Source organism: Oryzias latipes, chromosome 20, assembly GCF_002234675.1.
Source record: "Oryzias latipes chromosome 20, ASM223467v1".
In the NCBI taxonomy this organism is placed as follows: domain Eukaryota; kingdom Metazoa; phylum Chordata; class Actinopteri; order Beloniformes; family Adrianichthyidae; genus Oryzias; species Oryzias latipes.
Genome location: NC_019878.2, coordinates 9750835 through 9771815, shown reverse-complemented (window position 1 = coordinate 9771815; position 20981 = coordinate 9750835). Strand labels below are relative to the sequence as shown.

The window sequence follows — 20981 nt, the reverse complement described above, 5'->3', positions numbered from 1 at the left end:
GAAGGTCAACATCCCACGTAGCAAAGGATTACAGCTCAGCTGGATTTTATATTAGTGGTTCTCAAATTGGTGGACAACAAAGTACAGACTACTAAAATTTTAATTAGCCAAGGGGCGTCTGAATACTGCAAAAAGAGAACTTGAGAGCCATGAGGGATCATAGGTTTTGATAGTATTTTTGCTAGACTGAACCTTAAGCATTTAGAGGCGGAGTAAAACAAGCCTCTAAATGGGGATGCATCTAGCAGAGTGTCATCTGCTTAAGCAAGGCAGACAGAAGACTGTGACTGTGTGGACACAAGATTTAACTCTTGAACTAAGCTTGAGAGCGCATGTGATATATTTCCAACGTTCAGGGTAGAAGTTGCTCAAGGTGTTATTTAAACATTAACCAACACTGTAAACCCAAACAGTAAAGGTTCCTTAAAAAAAATAAGTTGCAATCACTCAAAAAAGTATAAAAGTTATTTCACATCTATTTATTTGAGTCGTGTTGACAAAATTTCTGTTTTAAGTTTACAGGACTTAATTATTTTAAGTGTCTTTAGAAGCATAACGCAAAAGATTTGAGCCGAAAATTAATGACGTCATGAACGTACCATACTTGCTCCGCCTCTTTTCTTCAGCAAGCGTGAAAACTTCGGCCATGTTTTTCAGTCCTCTCATCGGTACTCCTCATTAACGATACTTTCTTCGGCTGTGGTAAAGTTTTTCCAACTGCTGTTACGTTAAAAAGTTTTCCAACTGCTGTAACGTTGTAAGTTTAACCATAGTTCATCAAAAAAAAAAATCGCCGCTGTACTATTTTGAACGCTATAGAAACGTATGGTGGCATGCAGGAGCTTTTTGATCTTCAGAAGCTACGTTATCCTGCCGTTCTTGCAGCACTTGCCGCCATCGGATTGGCCTTCTCTTTGGGCGCATATATTTGGTAAGTTATATTTCCATTTTCATGTGAATTTTCACTGAAACTTGACAGTCGCTCTGTCTTGAAACGGTTATTTTACAGGTTACATCACTTTTTTAAACCTGAACTTGCACTTTTCTGAATACGTAACGTTATCTGTTTATTTGAAATATTGCATGTTTATTGTTGTTCATTTTCTCAAGTAAGTAATTGTTTCAACCGTTCTTATATAATGATGTAGAGCTACCGTATTTTCCGGTCTGTAAGGCGGGAATTTTTTCCCCCTAATTTGGACCCAGTGGCTAGATTTCTCTTCGCTAATAGCCAGCAGGGGGCAAAGAGCAGAAACAGACAGATGGACGAGGTCATTGCAAGAAGAAAACGTTAGCTTTTAGCTCTCAAGGCTAACCACAGCAGGACAGACACGAACACACAGAAAGAAAAGAATCTGATGCAGCTTTGAAGTAAAACGATGGATTTGTCTATATCCAGGAGGGAAATAGAGCTGCTGCAAGTAAGCTGGACGTTAATGAATCAATCAGGAGACATTGGAGATGCCAGCGTGAACAATGTGTTAGGCACCTGTTCAAAGCAATTAAGATACATAAATAAAAAAAATTAAAAATTATGCTTTGTAAATATTTCCTTTGACTATTTATTTAATATTCATTTCACTATTATATATAATAGTGTATATAATATATATACACAATATATATTATATAGCACATGAGTGCTACATAATATATATTGCCATGAACTATATAATTGTCAAATCTGTCATGTTTTATTTTTTTTTAGGGAAACTTCTAACTAATTTTATATTCTCTTTTTAGGTTGAAACTGAAGCACCTGGCCAGTCTGGAGAGATTTCATTGGGTATGTTCATGAAGACTAAATGACAAGTGTTTTTTTTTTTTTTTTTTTTTAAATTTGGTAAAAAGTACAAGAAAAAAAGATATGCAATGGCTTTGAGGTGCAAGCTTTGCAATGCTGTCATTGAGAAAAAGACACAAGTACTTGAACACTATCGCTTGTGTCATTGTAATGTCTCCTCAGTTAGCCAATTTCCATGTTTTTATGACGAATGTGTTTGCACTTTTCAGTCAGTAAATGCTTTGAAAATTCATCTGACACGAACACATAATCAGGCAACTGTACATGGTAGTTATCAAAATGAATGCATATCATTTATTTGTCCTCTGTGTAGTTTCAAGCAGCCCTTTAATGATAAAACTCTTCTTAGTCATCTAAGGACACACACAAAGCAACATGAAGTAGTGGACTGTCCATTCAAAAACTGTCAATACCGTACAAATGTATATTCCTCCTTTAATGCTCACAAAAGTAGAAATCATCCAGATGGGGAGAGTTCAGCTTTTAAGAGTGAAATTCTAACAAAAACTTGCAATCAGCGAGAGCCAAGGCCCCTGGAGTCTTCCGAAGCTGGTCCTTCTCACGAATCTCCTGAGCTGGATACTTCTGATTCGATTCCCAATGAGTCTGCCTATGACATCAAAGAACTGCAACTTCAGTTGAAGAATAATGTATCATCTCTGCTTTTGAAAATGCACAGCGTTCTTCATGTTTCAGAGACTGCTATACAAGACATGGTTGACAGTTTGCTGCAGATATTCGCACTGTCAAAGCCTCTTGTGAGAGAGACCATCCTTGTTGTTCTGCAAGAACACAATGAGTCCATCAGTGATGCTGTGCTTCAAGAGTTGGTGGATGCCATCACCGAAAGTAATGTCTTTGTTAGTGCAACTACAGAGGGTGGAGAGCTGTCTACCACAAAACGAAGAAAAACATTTGTAAGAAACAACTACCCTCTGGTAATGCCAATACAACATACTTTAGATTCAAGTGGATACACTGTTTATGTTCCAGTTCTACAAATGCTTCAGATGATGTTCAAAAACACTGAGCTTCTCGATAAGCTTCAGGCAGCTACAAAATCGTTGCCTGGAGTTTATGTGTCTCATGAAGATGGGGCATATTTCAAAGCAAATAAGCTTCTATCAGAAACTGGAAAATTGTCTCTGATTTTGTATGTGGATGATGTTGAACTAGCCAATCCTTTGGGAACGAGTAGAAAGATCCATAAGATATGTGCAGTGTATTGGTTGCTTGCTAATATACCCTGTCAGTATAGGTCTAGCTTGCATGTTATACAACTAGCCCTGCTATGCAAAGTGTCTGACCTCCAAAAGCACAGTTATGAAACTGTCCTGTCACCTTTGCTAAAAGACTTGCAAACTTTAGAACAGGATGGAATTTTCATTGAAGCACTTGGTGAATGTATTCAGGGGACTGTGCTTTGTGTGGCAGCTGATAATTTGGCTGCCCATGGTCTTGCTGGTTTTGTACAGTCTTTCAGAAGAAATTACATATGCAGATTCTGTTGCTGTACCACAGAGCAAATCCAGACCACCGAGGTTTCTGATGGAGAGTTCTGCATGAGAACAAAAGAATCTCACGATCTTCATGTGCAAAATGTTGTGCAGGGAGAATATTCAACACATTTTGGTGTTACAGGTGCTTGTGCCCTCAGCAAGACATTGCAGCATTTTCATCCCATTACTGGTTTCCCACCTGATATACTGCACGATCTCTTTGAAGGGATTGTGCCTGTTGAGTTGGCCTTGTGCATCGGTGAAATGATTCGACGGAAGTATTTCACTCTTGAATATCTGAATACAAAAATCCAAACGTTTCCATATCAGCACTCTGATAGAGTTGATAAACCAAAGCCAATCCCAAAAAACTTTGCAGCCAAACAAAGCATTGGTGGAAATGGGCACGAAAATTCCACCCTGTTGAGGTTATTGCCACTCATGTTAGGAAGCAAAGTCCCTGAAGGGGATGAAGCATGGAACATACTGATGGATCTAAAAGAAATTGTGCAACATGTGTTATCTCCAGGCTTCACAGAAGAATCTATTCAGTACATGCAAACTAAAATACGTGATCACAGGCAGGGTCTTAAAGTTGTGTTTCCAGATTTTAGGCTTCGACCAAAACGAGCCAGTTTAGCTCGTGCTGGTTTGCGGCGCCTTCCGTCCGTGAAACCCGGGTTCGACTCCGGGCTGCTCCCTGTTCCCTTCTCTACCTCTGCCGGTTCCAAGCCCGGTTTGAGAAGGTTGCGTCAGGAAGGGCATCCGGCGTAAAACATTGCCAAATTTACCATGCGACTTGTTCGCTGTGGTGACCCCTGATGGGAGAAGCTGAAAGTGGAAGAAGAGGCTTCGACCAAAACATCATTATGTTGAGCATTATCCAGAGATGACAAAAAACTTTGGTCCCCTGGTTCACCTGTGGACCATGCGGTTTGAAGGAAAACATCGTTTTTTTAAAAGGGTCATTAATGATGCAAAGAACTTCAAGAATGTGTTGAAAACACTAGCTACCAGACACCAGTACATGATGGCATATTATCTCAGTGCACCAGCATTTTTCAGACCCCACATACAGGCCTCGCATGTCTCATCTGTTTCAGAAGAAAATCTGCCCAAAGTTGCACAAGACTTCATCAAAGCAAAGACAAACAGCCAAAGCATATACAGCACATCGAAGGTTTCAGTAGATGGCATAGAGTATGCCAAAGGGATGTTTGTGTCAGTAGGCCAGACAGGAGGACTCCCAAGATTCAGCAAAATTCATGATATATTGCTCATGAACAAATCTGTTTCATTTCTTTGCAGGAACTATGAGTGTTTGTATTATGAGCATTTGAGGTCATTTGAGCTAATGTCATCAGAGATATTCTCTATGCATCTGCTTTCAGAACTGAATGACACACTCAGTCTCTCAGCATACAATGTTGATGGACGTTTGCTGTTAACCCAGAAACGATTTATTCTGATCAAAGATTTGTAAGGGTATTATTCATTTATAAATGAAAATGTATGTAGCATCTTTGAACGGCTAGAAAACATTTGCACTTACAAATTTGAATATATTTTTTCTCTCTTTAACAGTAGAAATGGCTGCACAGAACTTCCTCCTCCATGTACATATCTCCACAGACATTGTCAGAAAGATGACATTATCCACACGTCCAGAGTCTGTGGATGAGCTAAAGAGAATGATACAAGACAAGTTCAAACTAGACTTTGATTTTAGTCTTTCTTATGAAGACCCAGACTTTGATGGGCAGCTTTGCTCCCTTGTAGACATTGAAGAACTTCCTCAGAAGGCTGTGCTAAAGATTGTGCGACCTGAGAGCGATACAAGTTCAATAGCATCGGATGACACTATAATACTGCCCCATGCTATGACGCCAGAGAGGATTGATAAATGGCCTCAGGTTTTCCCAATGCCGACTTTTTCTTATGAGGTTGAACTCATACTTAGTGAGGGAAATAGTACTTATCAGAGAACAGGAAAGTCTTTAAAGTTGACCAGGGGCCAAAAACATGACATACTTGAAGCTCTTGCAGCTACAATGCACAGTTTCAAAGCATACCCCAATGACAAAGAGGTTTCAGTGGTAGCAGAGGCACTTGTTACTCATCACCCTTGTCTGAAAGAGCCAGGCTCTAAAACAGGGTGGTATGGCTGGAAAAATAGCCTCAAGTTTAAAATGGGGAATTATCGAGCTAAGTTAAGTCGTGCTGGATTTCAAGAGGTAGCAGTGAACTCTGGAAAGAGAAGCAAAAATAATCCAGATAGACAAGCTGCACACACTGGCATTAAAAGACCAAAGAGAGCAGAACTCAATTTTCTCCCCAATTTTCCAAGAGGGGAAGATGCTACCAGCCTAGAACAACTGAGACTGCAGATTATAGATGAAGTTAAAAAGACTGACAAAGATCACATCCTGATCACCAAGTTAATGCAAAGCACCTTTGCCCTGCGGCGCAAAGAAATAATCAGTGATGACCTGCCAGTTGCTGACATCTTGGAACGCTGGCCTGCCCTAAAAATGGAATCTCAGGTGAATGTTTTTTTTAAATAAAATTGTACATGCAATAGTATAATGTTTTAAGCCACATACTCACATTCCTTTTGTGTTTGTGCAGATTTGTGCAGAGTTTCACAGAATTACAAACATTAACTTGAAGAACCACTTCTTTGCTGTGTTGGACCAACATACTCCTCGCCTTCAGAGCATATTCAGGAAGAAAGCTTCACGCACAGGGAAGGTGTCCGATGTTCTAGGCCAGCTCTTCACAATGTACGACCTCCAGGTCAGTGACATCTCATAATGGCTTATTCATATGCATGTCTGTACAAGATTTAGTGAACAACTGTGGGGGTTGTTCATCAATGTCATGTTCTCACACTGCAGGAACAAGTTGATGTTCATGTTAGACGTGCAGTTGTCCTTCAGGCTCTTCCTGCCTATCTCCAAGAAGACACCTCCAGCTTTCTGAGGACTTGTGAGGTAAATTAAAATGTTTACAATGTACCATGACAGTAACAAATACAATATCTGAGTGATGAATCTAATTTGGGGTGGCCAATCCCGGTCCTGGAGAGCTGCAATCCAGCATGTTTGCTTCAGCATAAATGTGATACAAATGTCTGTCACTCACAGAGCTGGACAGACGGTAACTATGTTGATTCTGACCATTAGTTGGAAGGTGTGTAGAAGCAGGGAAATGTATAAATTATACTGGATTGCAGATATGGAGGACCAGGAATGGCCACCCCTGATCTATTTGAACAAATGGAAACTTTAAAAAAAAAAAAATCCATGACAGTCTGAGAATGTGCACCAATGGGATTTTCAAGTCTCACTCAATAGGTTGTAATTAAAATGTTTAATAAGACAATTATGAATATGCTTGAAGAAATGTTTATTCATCTAACTTTAAAATATTCTGTACAATTTGTCAAGCTGTGTCCTTAAAATATGCTATTGTAGATATGGATGAGTCTGTATGTGGACAGCTGAAATTGTTAGTCGTCCTGCAAAGTTTGTCAGTGTATTTTGCTTAAATACTAAGGTGGGCAAAAAAATAAGTGGAACAAAAACTTGTAAAATTAGAATTAAAAAGTTACGTAATCTACTTCATTCAGTGTTAAGACAGGACAGCCCGCGTGGTATAAAATGACAACCTAGATAATATGAGATACATGATGGGCAAAAGCATTATTTTCATTTGATTTTACAAAAAGGTACATCTTACAGTAAATGGATGCCTTTCATGTGAAAACATAAATGTACACCAGAGTTGCAGTATTCTAATTATCTTTTCTCTTTAGGTTGTGCAGTCCAGGGAACCAGATGTTGTGGACACACTACTTGGACTTCTTGCAGTTGGTGCTGATCCACAGAATGCCATGTTCCATCCAGTCAAGATCATGGTTGTACTTGAGGGTAACACGATTATTGACGTACCCACACTGGCTGATGGATTTGTCATATTATTTGCATTGATATATGCCCTTCATCTAGCGTACCCCAAAACCTTGGTCAACACATTTGACTTTATCCAAAAGGTTTTGATGGGCCTTGAGGATGAAAAATTAAAGCCCAAAGTGTTGAGTCTGAAAAATGACCTATTGACAGAACTGTAGTGTCATATGAATGATTCTTTTGCTGGACTTTGGACATTTCAACATGTTGAACCTGTGTTTTGAAAGTGTTGTTTCATGTAAAAGTGGAGGTTTCTTTTTGCACTTAAACTGGATGTGTGCAATGATAGTTTCTGAAAACTATCCAGCCTTACTAACTAGCCTGAATTTTATTTGAACTGTAAGAACATTGTGGTTGGTGGCAGATATGCTGATGCTTTTAATTTAATCTGCGCGAGTGGGATTTTGAAGTTTTTTTTGTTCATTCAAGGCTATACTTTATTTATGGAAATATTGTTTTACTTTTTTTTTATTTTCGTGAAAATGCCTGGCACACGCACATTTTATTTGCCAGGTTTTGTTTTTTTGTTAAGGTTGCCTAAACAATGTTTACTTTTAAAAGTTGTGGCAGTAAAACTGTAAAACCCTTAGAGAATACTAAATCACAAGTTCTTCTAACTGTTGTTGTTGAAAAAAAGCCTTGTTAGAATTTTTATGATTACAGGCTTTATAGTGTTATATTGTTATAACTGCTCAGGTTGTTCAAGATGTTTACTCTTGACTCCGTTAGTAACTTGTCAAAAGCATTTGTACAATAATCAACCTTTTCCGTCATTGCAATAATTTACCTTTTTGCTTATATTTACACTCATTGTGTTTTTTTTTTTTACTGGATTGAACAGAAGGATATATGTTAAAATTATACTTTTGTTTTAAATTGTAAAATGTACACGGACTTGACAATATTGTTATTTTTGATACCTGAAAACTCTTAAATAGTAATTTTGTAAAGATTTCACAGCCTGGTATTACAATCATTGCCTAATGCTGCTCTTTAATTGTATAACTGATGACTTGTTTTAGCTGCTTTTGGGAAAACTTGACATTGTTTAATAAAAATAAATTAAACATGGTCAGTCTGTCTAAATATTTTAATTTTGATTTTTTTTTTTGTATTGACTCTATTCAAGTATATGTATGTAAAAGAAAATGTTTAATGATTTAAATGTAATCACCGAAAATGTGAAATATTTTAGAATTTAAAATTAAATAAATGATTGTAGTAAGTACTAAAACATTTTAAGTAAAATATACTTCTTTTAAATATACTGTAAGAACTTAACAATCTAACTATAGATAACTTGATTAAAACTGTTTTGAACAAAGAAAATTTAGTCAGGTTAACTTTAATATTTTTTGTCAAATTAACTTACAAAAATAAGTCTTGTAACTTAAAACTTTAAGTTAACAATAATTAAAAAAATTTATGTAATCAGTTTTGAAGAAATGTTTGAGTGAAGTGAACTTATTAGGTTTTACAGTGAAGACATCCGATGACACAATACTATCATTCAATATTGAAACAGCCTTAATATAATCTCCAAGGATTAAATAACCGGACGACCCCTTAAAACCATCAGAGCTGTGGATTCTGGCGGCCGGACAAACACAAACCACCCTTCTTGAATCTTTTTCCCCCAAACCAGTAGGCGCAGACTCAGAAGAACAAGTGGAGGGAGCCTGAAGACACGTCAGTCATCATAACAAAACCACTCCAAGCATAGAGAGGGAAAGATCAAACGCAAAACACAAAAATCCAGAACAGGAACACGGGGCCCAGGATCGAACTACCCAGAACAAGAACACAAGATGAACGGAGGACCATAGGACCAAAGCTACAGCAAATGTCAGGTGGCCCAATCATTGACAAATCATATTCAACCAAAATTTGAATAAACGACATGCTGCACAAACGCTAGAGATGACATAATGGGGAGAGACAGCATCAGTGAACCACCCAAATCCATAGAAGAAAAATAAATCCGGATGGGCGGAGAACCATACATTATAGACAACGTGGAAACCCAGATTTGAAAATAATTTTTTTTTTTTTTTTACAGAGATTCAAAAGACCAGGGATACAGAGGAAAGTTGGCCACCAAGAAATCATCAATAACATGCAAAATTAAGGGCACCCATCGCCTACAAATATCCAGGACAGGGCTTCAGATAATAAAGTCGATTTTATGATGACTGCCACGACAGCGGAAAGGCAAACCGACAAATACTTCGAGCGCCAACTGAAGGCCAAGAGACGCCACTGAGAGGCATAGAGGCAGAACAGTGAGACCATCAGTGATAACAGTCATCCTCAGCCTTATATCGCTTTCGGAGGAAAATCGTGGAGACAGCATGGGGAGCTGAAGAAAATATATACCAATCCTGAAGGCGCATAGGGAACCAGGCCGCTGATGCCCAGAAGATGAACTGCGAGGCGCTAACAGGTCCAGATCAAGTCACGTCAACCTGAAAACGTCCCAGGGGCCACCTTCAGTGGTGGCATTGAAAACGATGCCTTGGAAGAATCCATCACATAGCCCCCACAAACCAATGCGGCCGACGCAAGTCCCTGAGCCAGGGCAGGACCCACTGGGGTACACAGAGCAGGGAAAACAGGCGGAGCAGAACCAGATGCAGAAGGTGCGGGGGCAACGAACGAGGATCACTGAGTGAATAAAATGAGCCATAGACGCTGCATAAGAGAGACCAATCATAGGGAAAATGTCCACAGAGCAGAGACGGGTCCAAGAGACACTGATTCACATTCTGACTAACCAGCAGCTACAACAACGAAGAAAATAAACAGAAGAACTGCCATAATAATAAAGCCAGCAACGAATTAAAAAACAGTCAAGAGTCACACTCAGCTCCCAAAGAACAAAACAGCAACAGAAAATAAAAAAAAAAAAAGCTAAAATCCACAAAAATTCAGCCAGCATGAGAAACCTGTCAAAACGAGGACCGCCAGCCTTCACAACCACAGAAGAGACCCCACAAACCCAGAAACAATAACCGGACGACGCCGAACTATGCAGCAGAAAAGGAATCAGAAGGGCATCATGAAGGACCACGAGTCAAAACTACAATTCCCAGGGTCCTTAGGGGCGTGACGTCACCGAAGTAAACAGGAAGCAAAACGCAGCCTTAGAAAACTACACGGGAAAGAACCGCATGATGCCCACCGTAGATAATTGGGGTGACCACGGCAGACGAGAAGACCCGGACCGCTCCTGATGGGGGGGCACGGTCATCCCGAACATCGCGGAAAGCACACCCCCTGCAGATGCACGCGACCGCGGCGAAACGAATGCGCTGTGCGCCGTCAGCCGCCCGCTGAACGCCGCAAAAGGAGAGCAGACGCGGCGAAACAAAAACCCCACATCAGAAAAAGGGGGATCATCCATCCGAAGGACGGGGGGAACACAACAAGACGCCGAAGAGAAGGAGACCCGCGGGCTCGGAGACCGGCGAAGAATGAGCGCTGAAGGTAAGAAAGAGAATGAACGACTGCGCACCTGGGCTTAAATAGGACGCTGAGCAGGTGAGTTAATTGACTGAACCGCCCTAGGGTATTTACCTGTAAAAACACTGCAGCGAGTATCTGCCCGAAATACGATAAATCGTCATTTCACAAACAATGTTTTTTATTTATTGATCCCACATGTGGGAAATTTGTGTGTTACCGTAGCAGCATTGTAATCATAAAAAGAAAATATAATGATATAAAAACAAAGTAAATGTTAACAAACAAGGTGGTATAATAATTAAAATGGTTTGTTTCACTTCACTGATTTAATGTATAGGGTGGTAATTTTATTGTGGTGATAAATAAACCTCACATATATTTGTCTCACTGTGGACAGTTTGTCTTACTTTTTGGAGTCAAAACCACAAAACTCTCAAAGAAAAATCTTTTCAATGTGGCATTAGTTTCAACAATCTGTGAGTATAAAAAGCAGATTTTAACCAGTCAGTCCTACCAGGTTTATCATTCAAACAGCCATGAACACACAATTTTGCTAAACGGACAAGCAGGGCCACCTGACCATAGCAAGCCTTTGGGTTGGTGGTGGGCAGTCAGATGTTGCAGGTGAACTTGGTTTGTCTCATCAGCAGTGTCATAATCAACTCCACCGCTTTGACCTGAATGCCAGATGACAGTTGCAGATGACTCCACTGACATCAAGTAAACACCATGAACGGCTATGTGACCTGGACAATGCAGCAAGGGTCTTCCGTCCTGTTCACTGATGAGTGTCGAGTCACCTTGCATAGAAATGATGGTCTTCAGCATTACTGCAATACGTCGAGGTCAACGTAGTCTCTGGGTGGAGGAGGTGCAACTGTCTGGGCAGACATCACCAGTCAGTAAAAAAACATTTTAGTTATTGTAGATGGCCCAGTCACTGCATGTTCTTACTTCAGAGACATCATAGAACAATCATCATCACCTAATTCCACTAGCATACCCCCAACATGACAGTGCTCCACCACATGGTGCCAAAATGGTGTCATAATATGTAACCATGGTGTCACAATATATTTTCATATGGTACAGCCAGCAATGTCCCCTGACCTGAAGCCCATAAAGCACATCTGGGAACAGCTGAAGCAGAGAATGGATGATCATACCCCACAATCTGAATCTTCCAGAATGACTCTTACATAAATGAAGTAAAGTTTTCAGTGAAGGAGCGAACATTTCCCACTTCCTCTTTTGAAGAACACAGGTTTTGTTTCACTTTAAAACTTTCAAGTAGGGTGTTTGATGAAGGACTTAAAATGCAGAGACTGGAGGCACACGGTTCCAAGTCAAGGGGTTTTAATTCCATAAACAAAAAGTGCTGCTGAGCAGCGTAACCTAACACAACAAACTGTAGACAAACCAAGTAAACAGGAAAAAGAGGCTCAGGGATATGGCGGTATGCACCAGCACAAGAGGAAGGCAGAGACAAGACTTAAATACAAAGAAGACTGACAAGGCACAAAATAAAACAGGAAGCAGAACTCAAACATGACAGAAAGAAAATGGAAAGGCTAAAAAAACCCAAACCTTGACAAAAACTACGTTTTTTGGTCCCTACGTCATTCTGTAGATAAAAAAAGAATATCATGCAAATTGTATTCCCACCAATGCATAACAACCCCACATAGCTAAAGCACAAACATTAAGTTACACCGTTGTTTCATCAGCAGGAAACTCGTTAAGATAGCGCTAGTCCAACTGCCTGGCTGGAGTATTTTAGGGCTGTACTTCCTGCATTACCTCTTTAAGGTAAAATAATGAAATGAGTGTGCTACTGATAATGACTTATGAAAACACCAAATGATACAACTTAAATAAAAAAAGTCTACTCATTTTAGGAAATCAAGATTCAAGGCCTGACCAGAGCTCTTCTAGGGCCGGCGTTTGGGGGTGGGGGCCTGGGCTTGCTCCGGGGGGGGGGCAACGCTTTCTGGCTCCTCTCTCTCTGTGTGGGGGGGGGTGGTGCTGGGCCCGGGGTGTCGGCGCCTCCGGGGGTGGGGCCCCTGGGCTGGGTGGGCCTGGCCCCCTTGTTGGGGGGGGAGGGCGGGGGACAGCTGTTTGACCACCGGGGGACAGTCTATCAGCTGTCCCCAACTTGCCCCCTTCCTCATATAACCTCATAATAGGGTGAGGGGGTGGGGGGCTTAGCCTGCGATGAGCCTTGGGGGGGGGTTTACTAGGCAGTGGCCCCCCTCCTATGGTTGCCGTATGGAGTGGGCCCCCCCTCTTTCGGTTTTATTTGCACCTTAAACATGTAGGGCCCTTGGTAGGGGGGGTGCTTGGACATCACTGCCAGCAAGCAGCAGATGTCCTCCTAGCACCCTACCAGCCAATTTTAACCGCACCTTAGACATTTAGGGCCAATTGGTGGGGAGGGTGATGGGACGTCACTGTGAGTAATCAGGAGATGTCCCCTTAGTGCCCTACCCGCCAATTTTAACTGCACCCCCCTTGGTACATACACCCCTCCCCCCCTCAATATATACAGCCCAACATAAACACACACACATGCACACACACACTCTCTCAAACACACATACACGCACACACATTTTGCAAGGAAGGTGGGACCTAGGACCGTCTGTCCCCTGCCTCTTCCCTGGTGGGGGGTACGGGCCCCTTTGCAACGGCGGCCGTGTCCCCGGGGTGCCGGCTTCCTGTGCCCGGCGGTGCTCTCTCCGCACGGTGGGGGGGTTCACATTACATCTGAGCCGGGGGTGTTCGTGTCCCTGGGGGGGTGGGTTCTTGTCCTTGCTCCTGAGTGCTGGGCCCCGCCAAATTTCCAACTGTGGCCGAGCCTGGTCGGCCATATTTACAACACCCCTTGTGGGCCCTCTTTTTTCCCCGGGGTTCCCCCCTCCTGGGCGGGGGCGGCGGGCCCCTGCCTCGCTCCTCCCTGGACCAACCGTGGGCCGGGCGGATGGCTGCCTGGAGTGCGGAGCGGGTCTCCCTTGGGGGGTCCTGGCTCGTACCTGGGGTTGGGGCGGGGGGATGCCCGGAACTCCTGGGTGGTGGTGGGGTGCTCGTCTGGGGCTGTGGGCGTCCTTCTCTGGTGGGGCCCTGCGTTGGGTTCTCCCGGCGCGGCGGGGTGGCTGCTCTCCTGGTTGGGCTGGGGCGGCGCTCTCTTTCCCTCCGTGCCTCCCTGCTCTCTAGCTCTGGGGGCCTTGCGGCGGCCCTGCTGGCCCTGGCCTGGGTGGCGGGCTTGGTCGCCCGGGCGGCGGTTGTTCCCTGCCGGTTCCCGTGTGGCGTTGGGGGGATTCCGGCTGCCGCTGCTGGTGCGGTGGGGGTCTTGGGGTGGGGATGGCTGGGCACTCTCCCTCCTTCTTTTCACGTTCCACCATCCATTTTAGAAGAACATAAACACTCACCTGAGCACAGGTGTTAGCTCAACAGACTGAATGACTGAAATATTTCACACTAGTTGGTTTTAAGGCATAAGTATGCGTGTGAACACTATCTGTTTTGTGTACATGTCGACAGGTGGACATTTTTGCAACTAACAGGTGTGTTTATAACATTTGAGTGTGTGTGTGGACAGGCTCCGCCCTTTTTTTTTTTTTTTTTTACATTTAAACCTTACCATAATGATTAACAACCAGTAAACTTGTTGCTTTATGCTGCTTCATGGTCTTATCCCCCTTCCCCTCCTATTATCACCCCCTACCCCCCCTCTCTCTAACGTCCCTCTCTCTTCTTCCCGTCTTTCCTTTTCCGTCCGGTCCAACACCAAAGATTTTCAGACATGTTTGAAATTAATAAAGTTTGGCCTCAATTACAAAAGGGGTTTATTCAGACATACCTTTGGTTTGTCTGAAGATTAATAACCCCTCTTGTTAAAGTAAAATATGTCCAACCCAAGAGGCCCTCAGCTCCCATCTGACTGCCCAGCTGTTGGACAGGACAAGTTAAAAAAAAAAAAAAAAAAAAAAAAAGGAAATCAAGATTCTGAATCTGAAACACAATAAACAGTACAAGTGTGAAGTGCACTGAAGTTTACCGCCATTTTGCTGTAGAACTGGTAGAGAATGCTGCCATCACAATGAATTAAATTCTACAAACTAGGAAGAATGCAGGGGAATCCAACTCCCATTGTCTTCCCAGTGGTTTGAGGTGTGTTAAAAACAAACTTGAAACAAGCATTCAGTCCCCAGCACAGTGAAAAAGACAACCTGACATTATGTACAATAGGTCAGAATGCACCAACACTTCATAAAAAATAAAACATGCGAGGAGAAACAAAAAATGAAGAAAAGGGTTCAAGTTCTGTACTCATATAGTGCTTTCTATCTTGATTTAGACCCAAAGAACTTTACAGTCACATTCACAGCCCCATGCACACACACACCATTACACACAGATGGTGGCTCCCCGTCATACATGGCACCAACTTCTAACCAGCTTCTAACCATCAGAAGTAAAACAGGGTAGTGCTGTCATGTCATGTGACATTGTGGTGCAGTAAAAGATCAAAATACAACTAAAAAAGTGGCTTTATGAAGTTTTTCTTTTGGAGCAGATGAACAAGGGGTATTATTTTGTATATGAAACTTTAGAGGAAAAAAAAGTTCAGAGTGCTTTAATTCAACACATCAAAAAAAGCAGAATCACTTCTGAGCAATCCCCAAAAAAATTACCATAAACCTCTTATTAATGCCCTACCATAGTGCATTTGTTGACCTTATTCCACTTATTTCAGCTGAGTTCCATTAAAACATGAATTTAAGTAAATAGTTGGAGACTTGTTTTATACTCTATTCAAGATAACGACAATAGTCATGTTAAAAGAGATTTGTTCTCCATTAGGCACTCTTTTCTCCAGAATGTTTGCTTGTTTTGAGATCGGAGTCTTCGGCCCACCTCCACTAGCTCCATGAGAGGAGTTAGCCTAGCTAATCATCAAGGATTGATTTTAATGCCATCATTGTCACTTAGTGCTCTCTTTTTCTTCGGGACCATGGTCAGCTCTATTTTTTGGAGATAATCAACTTTTAAGTCGCTTGAAGAACTACATCAGAGCTGCCGACCGCAAAAAGGTTCATTGAGTGACATAAAGAATTAACTTTCCATTTTCAATTTAGAACTGTGAAAATATCGATTGCTTATATTGCTTATATGTGTTTTATGCCTTTAGAAAATTTCAGAGAATCTTTTCTGTTAAAACCAACCATATTCTGTCATTTTCTCTTGTTTTCTTTATGAGATGATTAAAGTTTGATGAAATGAGACATATCCATTTTCAATATATTTGTTCTTTCCCTTTACCACCAGAGCTGCTGGCAACAAAAGGAAATAACAAACGCTTTCCAAACTACTGTAACTTTTATGATCCTTTACACCGTTGATGTGATTTCAACAGATTCTGAGGCACAGAAAAGCAGATTTCACAGGTGACATGAAATAATATGCCTTTTTGAATTAAGTATTTAAACTTTTACGCAATATACATAATTCAAACAGATTAAGAGGCAAACTTCAGTAAGTGTTGCATATCAGTAATAAGCGGCTTTTTTTCACCTTGAGAATCTGTTGCAATTATGTTTATTACATAAATGGTTAAAGAGTCACAGTAAGTCATGGAATGTCAACACTGGAACTAAAGCTCTGGTGTTAAAGGGTTAAGCAAAAGTCTTGGATCTGGGAACAAACCAAACAAAGCTGTAAATCCTAAATCAGAGCCAGATTAAACCATAACTGAACAGTTTACTGGACAGGCAAAGTCACAATGTTACAGTAGGTTTTGTCATCGCTGGTTTCTTTGTTTTCCTCCTTTTTTTCCTCTGTTTTTCATTCTTAGCACTCGTGCTCTACATTAATGATGGTGGACTAAATTCTTCATTAAGATTTGTCTCATCTCCATAATCAATTCCTTTGTCTTCATCTGCTTTGTTCGTAGGTTGAGATGGAAAGGGTTCTCCTGGAAGATTTTCGTGTTCTGCCTCACAAATCCCTCGGTCCTCTCTGGTGAACCCTGAAACCCCAAAAAAGACAATTAAATGGCCCCTTCACAAAATGCTAAACCTAAATATCTGGGAACCTCGTGAACACACACTTTGAGTCTGGAAAAGAACCGCTGGCTGTTTGGGTTTTCTTCTCCTGTGGACGAGATAGACCAGGAACAAGACGAAGAGCAACAGGAGCAGGATTCCACCAAATACTGTACAGATCAGCAGCAGCAAAGATTCTGGAAGTGACAATATTTTACAGGTTTAGATCAGTTCAGGAGAAATAAATGCTTCTTTGTTGGGAAACATCAACAAGGGGTTTAAGCTTTGTTAAGTTAGAAGCAATTGTAAAAAGTTGAAATTAAAAAGATGATTTACAGAAAATATCAAAATGGCACAAATTCTTTTTAAACCAAAGTGTTTGGGCCAAGTCACAGAATAATCCAAGGAAAAGCTTTGTGGAATTGTACACAAAACAGTCAATTACAAAGAGCAGAGTAATGCTAGACTTCTGATGGTTTCAAGCTACTGCTGAAGAGAAAGTATGTCCCCAAATGTATAGTCTGAAGTAAAACTGGGCGTCCTAATGGGCCCTTATGTGTCATGTACTTGGGGCAGGTGCTGGCACCTTACTAAAACCTAAAGTGGGAAATAAGGAGACCTCATGTCAGACATCAGTCATATGTCATAAGTGTGTGCAATTTACATTTGGCTTACAGATACTTTACGATACATATACCACAGAAATGCACAACATTCATACGTTTCATTTCGGTGACACCCCATAAGGTGGTTATACAAGCCTAAAGGGAACTGAGAAACTCACCTATGCTCAACCCCCCCCCCCCCCCCCCCTCCCCATGCAGGTGCATGTGCTTAAGAATAAACCATTATATAGGTCAACTACTATGAAAGAAATCAATTAGGTTAACTCAAACTTTAAACTGACGACATGGATCGGTTTGGGAGGGGATACAATTTTGGAAAAACTAACTGTTGATTATTGTGGTTGTTTGTTGCTGCATTTTGTGTTACTCTGCTTATGTACAATTAGACAAAAAGAAATAATTTTCCACTGACGGACCACCCAAAACCAGCCCCCAGAGGTCATATTATGGACTGCAAATGTTTATGTTGGTTTGTTTCACTTTACTTACGCCTCACAGCAACAGTGATGGGTGCTGACTCAGCAGAGGCCACAGTGCGTCCAGACAGGGTAACCTGGTACAAACAGCTGTAGTTACCCTGGTGTTTTAACTCGGCCACAGGAAAGGTAAAGGACGCTGTGTTGTTGACTGCTGGGCTGTTGGTAGTCATGTTGAATCCAGAAATGAAGAGAAAGAAATGACCCTGAGGAGATTCAGGGTTAATGGAGCAGGTGATGGTAAAGTTCAGACCACCAGTGATCTCTGCTTCTCCAGGACCCCAGACCAACTCTGCTCCAGGAGAAGTTAGTGAGATGTTGGGCGCCTGTAGGCTCACTGTGAAAACACAAAAATGAGGTAATTTAGGAGTTTCAGATCATCCATTGGAGATGAAGCCAACTAATCAGGACGTTTTTGAGGTGTACATTTCCTTTTGAGATTGTTTATAGGACAAAATCCAGAATTTCAGGGTTTGTATTGATAGGCTTTATGTGACCATCTGTGATTAAGGGAAAACCAAAATTTACTGTAAATGAATAATTTATGAATAGTCTGAAATCATTTCACTTAAAGATGCAGGCCAATTGACATTCTTAATGCTTAAAGTATATTTTCAAATGTCCCTCCATCTGTTGGTGTTTCTGAATATTAAGGAGATGGAAGGTTCCACCTTTGAACAGTGAGGCAATCACAGGACAGCCAGCACAGAGAAGTGGGCTTGTACTAGTTCTATTTATTATGACTCAGAACATGATGTCCGACATCACCAAAAGCAGCACATCATCCAGGATATACCAAAATATTGGAGTGTTTTATTTTAAACAAAAAGACAAAGCAAAGATAAGCTTATACAGCCTTAAAACTGAAAAGATGGGTTATGTTCTTTCTACGAGATTGAAAAGTTGGCAGAATTGTTACTTGAGGTTTGAGTCCGGGTTATTTTCATTTTAATACTAGGCCTTAATACAAGAATATGTCTCTAATAAGGAGAGGATTAAGATGTTTTGATAAACACAAAAAGCAACAACAAAATCCTTATTTTAAGGCCGGTTCTCCAACCTCTGACTACAGGTGACACAAAGGTTTTTAAGGTAGTTATTTATAGCAATTCAATCTTCGGTTGAGAAAATTCTCACACTGAGGAAAACTGCAAGAAATAGAAGTTTATGAACAAAAAGACACAATTTATATTCTAGCCAAAGAGATGTAGTTTTTCAAGACTTTCCAGATTGTGTGGATTTTTTACCGTTTACAGAAACTCTGACAGAGTTGCTTAATGACGAAGTGAAATTTCCATGTGGTCCTTTTTTCTGATACTGACACTGGTACAACCCTTCATTTTCAATGTCAGCTTTGGAGATTGCAAAGTTGGCAGAATTGTTCCTTGAGGTTTGAGTCTCCTTAAATGAACTCTGAGTATTCATCAGGATGAAAGTTCCACCAAGGACTTGAGTTGGAATTAAACAAGTGAATCCAAATCTCTGACCCCAGGAAACATTAGTAAAACTCACAGAGAGTCTGGGCTTTAGGAGGTTCACTGAAAAAATGCAGAAGATAATAATACAAGAGTGAATCTGACTCCTTTCTCAACTTTTTTGGTGCATACATTTTTAATAAAAAAGGAATTATATTTTTCTTACCAGTAACATTAAGTAGGTCACTTAGAGGTGAAGTGAACGTTTGACCAGAAACTGTTTTCTCGTAGTGACACAGGTACGATCCGTCATGATCAAAATTCACTTTAGAGATGTTGAAGGTTGCAGCGCGGCTGGCAGAAATTTGTGTCTGTCTGAAGGAACCTGAGATCTTCTGGAGAAAAAAGGTTTCTCCTAAAAGTTCAGCTGCAGTGGAACAGGTGATTCTGAGTTCCTGACCCCAGGAGACCTCTCCAACAGGATCCATGGAGATGCTGGGCTTTACAAGACTTTCTGTGGGAAGTTTAGTTAAAGCAAATTTAAACACTAACTGTGAATTTTAGTCTAGCAGACATTCTATATAAGAAATGGTACAGTAACTCACCTGAGCAGATTACACCAGCATCTTCCCCATGATTACAGTTATGTTTTCCATAACCGTTGTGACCACACTGTGTCAATGAGCTTTCACTGCCTGAACACTCCATATCATCCAGCCAGATTTTGTCTGATCCTTGACCAAAAAGAGCTGATTTAGGGGCATGTAGAGCTGTCCCACAGGACAACTGTCTGCAGACCACTTTTGCATCATTTAGATCCCACTTGTCGTGACAGACTGTTCCCCAGACTCCATCGTGTAGGACTTCAACTCTTCCAGAGCAGCGAGTCGATCCAGATCCAACCAGCCTGATCTGACCTTAAAACACATCACAAAAAGGCTATATCTATGAGTTGTTTTGACAGCAAATTATGAAAAGGAAATAGGAGAATACACTTACCTGAGGCAAATGAGCTCAACAGACATGAGACTGAAAGAAAGAAAAGGTTTTTAATTAAATCAGAGAAAATTTTAAATCTTCCGGAATGTCAGATTTTGTGAACTGACTCTTACCTAAAGTCAGAAACTGAGAGTTTCTTTGCTTTTTGCTGAACATGGCTGAGATATTCCTGCTGTGTGTGACCAATATGAATGCAAAAAAGAAAAACAGAGTTAAATTTCTGCAGGAGAGCAAATATATCTTACTTCCTCTTTTTGAGAATCTTCTGTTTCTCTTCAAAACAGGGTGTATTTTCTGTGTCTGTTATTGAAAACTGCTGATTGTGTTTTCTTTTTAAAAAACAAGAACTTAGGATGATGTGATGAAAGTGCATGACTTCTCGTTTCCGTGAGTACAGGCGATGAGATTTTGTTGGAAAGTCAGCGAGAAAAATTTATAAAATGCAGCAAGATAGTATCACCAACTCACAAACCATGCACACTCAGTGAACACAGCAAAAAAATCTGACTTTAATTGCATCCTGCAATGCAATTATTTTCTGAGTGTTTAACCTTCTAATTGTGTAAAAGTCACGTTTAGAACTTTGAGAATTCATTTTGGGTGATTTTTACCTAGCACAGTGAAAAACTATCCCACCACGTTACACTTAATATGCTAAAGCTAGTCGCAATTAGCATTCGGC

At 41.0% G+C, this 20981-nt stretch overlaps 2 protein-coding genes across 2 annotated transcripts; one reads left to right on the top strand and one right to left on the bottom strand.

Moving 5' to 3' along the window:
* Nucleotides 1–430: 430 nt before the first annotated feature.
* Nucleotides 431–8346, top strand: LOC110013804. Its single transcript, XM_023950394.1, has 6 exons — nt 431–931; nt 1744–1786; nt 4888–5846; nt 5932–6099; nt 6201–6296; nt 7121–8346. The coding sequence occupies exons 3-6, from the start codon at nt 4893–4895 to the stop codon at nt 7433–7435; spliced, it is 1533 nt and encodes a 510-aa protein (XP_023806162.1). The 5' UTR covers nt 431–931; nt 1744–1786; nt 4888–4892; the 3' UTR covers nt 7436–8346.
* Nucleotides 8347–16320: 7974 nt separating this feature from the next.
* Nucleotides 16321–20714, bottom strand: LOC105358639. Its single transcript, XM_023950393.1, has 8 exons — nt 20413–20714; nt 20300–20329; nt 19906–20217; nt 19527–19814; nt 19133–19423; nt 17899–18222; nt 16849–16980; nt 16321–16767 (listed from the first exon to the last, which is right to left on the bottom strand). Exons 1-8 carry the CDS (start codon nt 20453–20455, stop codon nt 16604–16606), a joined length of 1584 nt encoding a protein of 527 aa, XP_023806161.1. The 5' UTR covers nt 20456–20714; the 3' UTR covers nt 16321–16603.
* Nucleotides 20715–20981: the final 267 nt, after the last annotated feature.

What these genes read in the sequence shown, in the direction of transcription:
- LOC110013804 (XM_023950394.1), top strand. Translation starts at nt 4,893, where the DNA reads ATGGCTGCACAGAACTTCCTCCTCCATGTACATATCTCCACAGACATT. An exon ending in TCACAATGTACGACCTCCAG is followed by an intron (nt 6,100 to 6,200) that starts GTCAGTGACATC and finishes CTCACACTGCAG; the next exon opens with GAACAAGTTGATGTTCATGT. An exon ending in GCTTTCTGAGGACTTGTGAG is followed by an intron (nt 6,297 to 7,120) that starts GTAAATTAAAAT and finishes TTTTCTCTTTAG; the next exon opens with GTTGTGCAGTCCAGGGAACC.
- LOC105358639 (XM_023950393.1), bottom strand. Translation starts at nt 20,455, where the DNA reads ATGTTCAGCAAAAAGCAAAGAAACTCTCAGTTTCTGACTTTAG. An exon ending in TGCTGGTGTAATCTGCTCAG is followed by an intron (nt 19,815 to 19,905) that starts GTGAGTTACTGT and finishes AACTTCCCACAG; the next exon opens with AAAGTCTTGTAAAGCCCAGC. An exon ending in TGTCAGAGTTTCTGTAAACG is followed by an intron (nt 18,223 to 19,132) that starts GTAAAAAATCCA and finishes GTGTTTTCACAG; the next exon opens with TGAGCCTACAGGCGCCCAAC.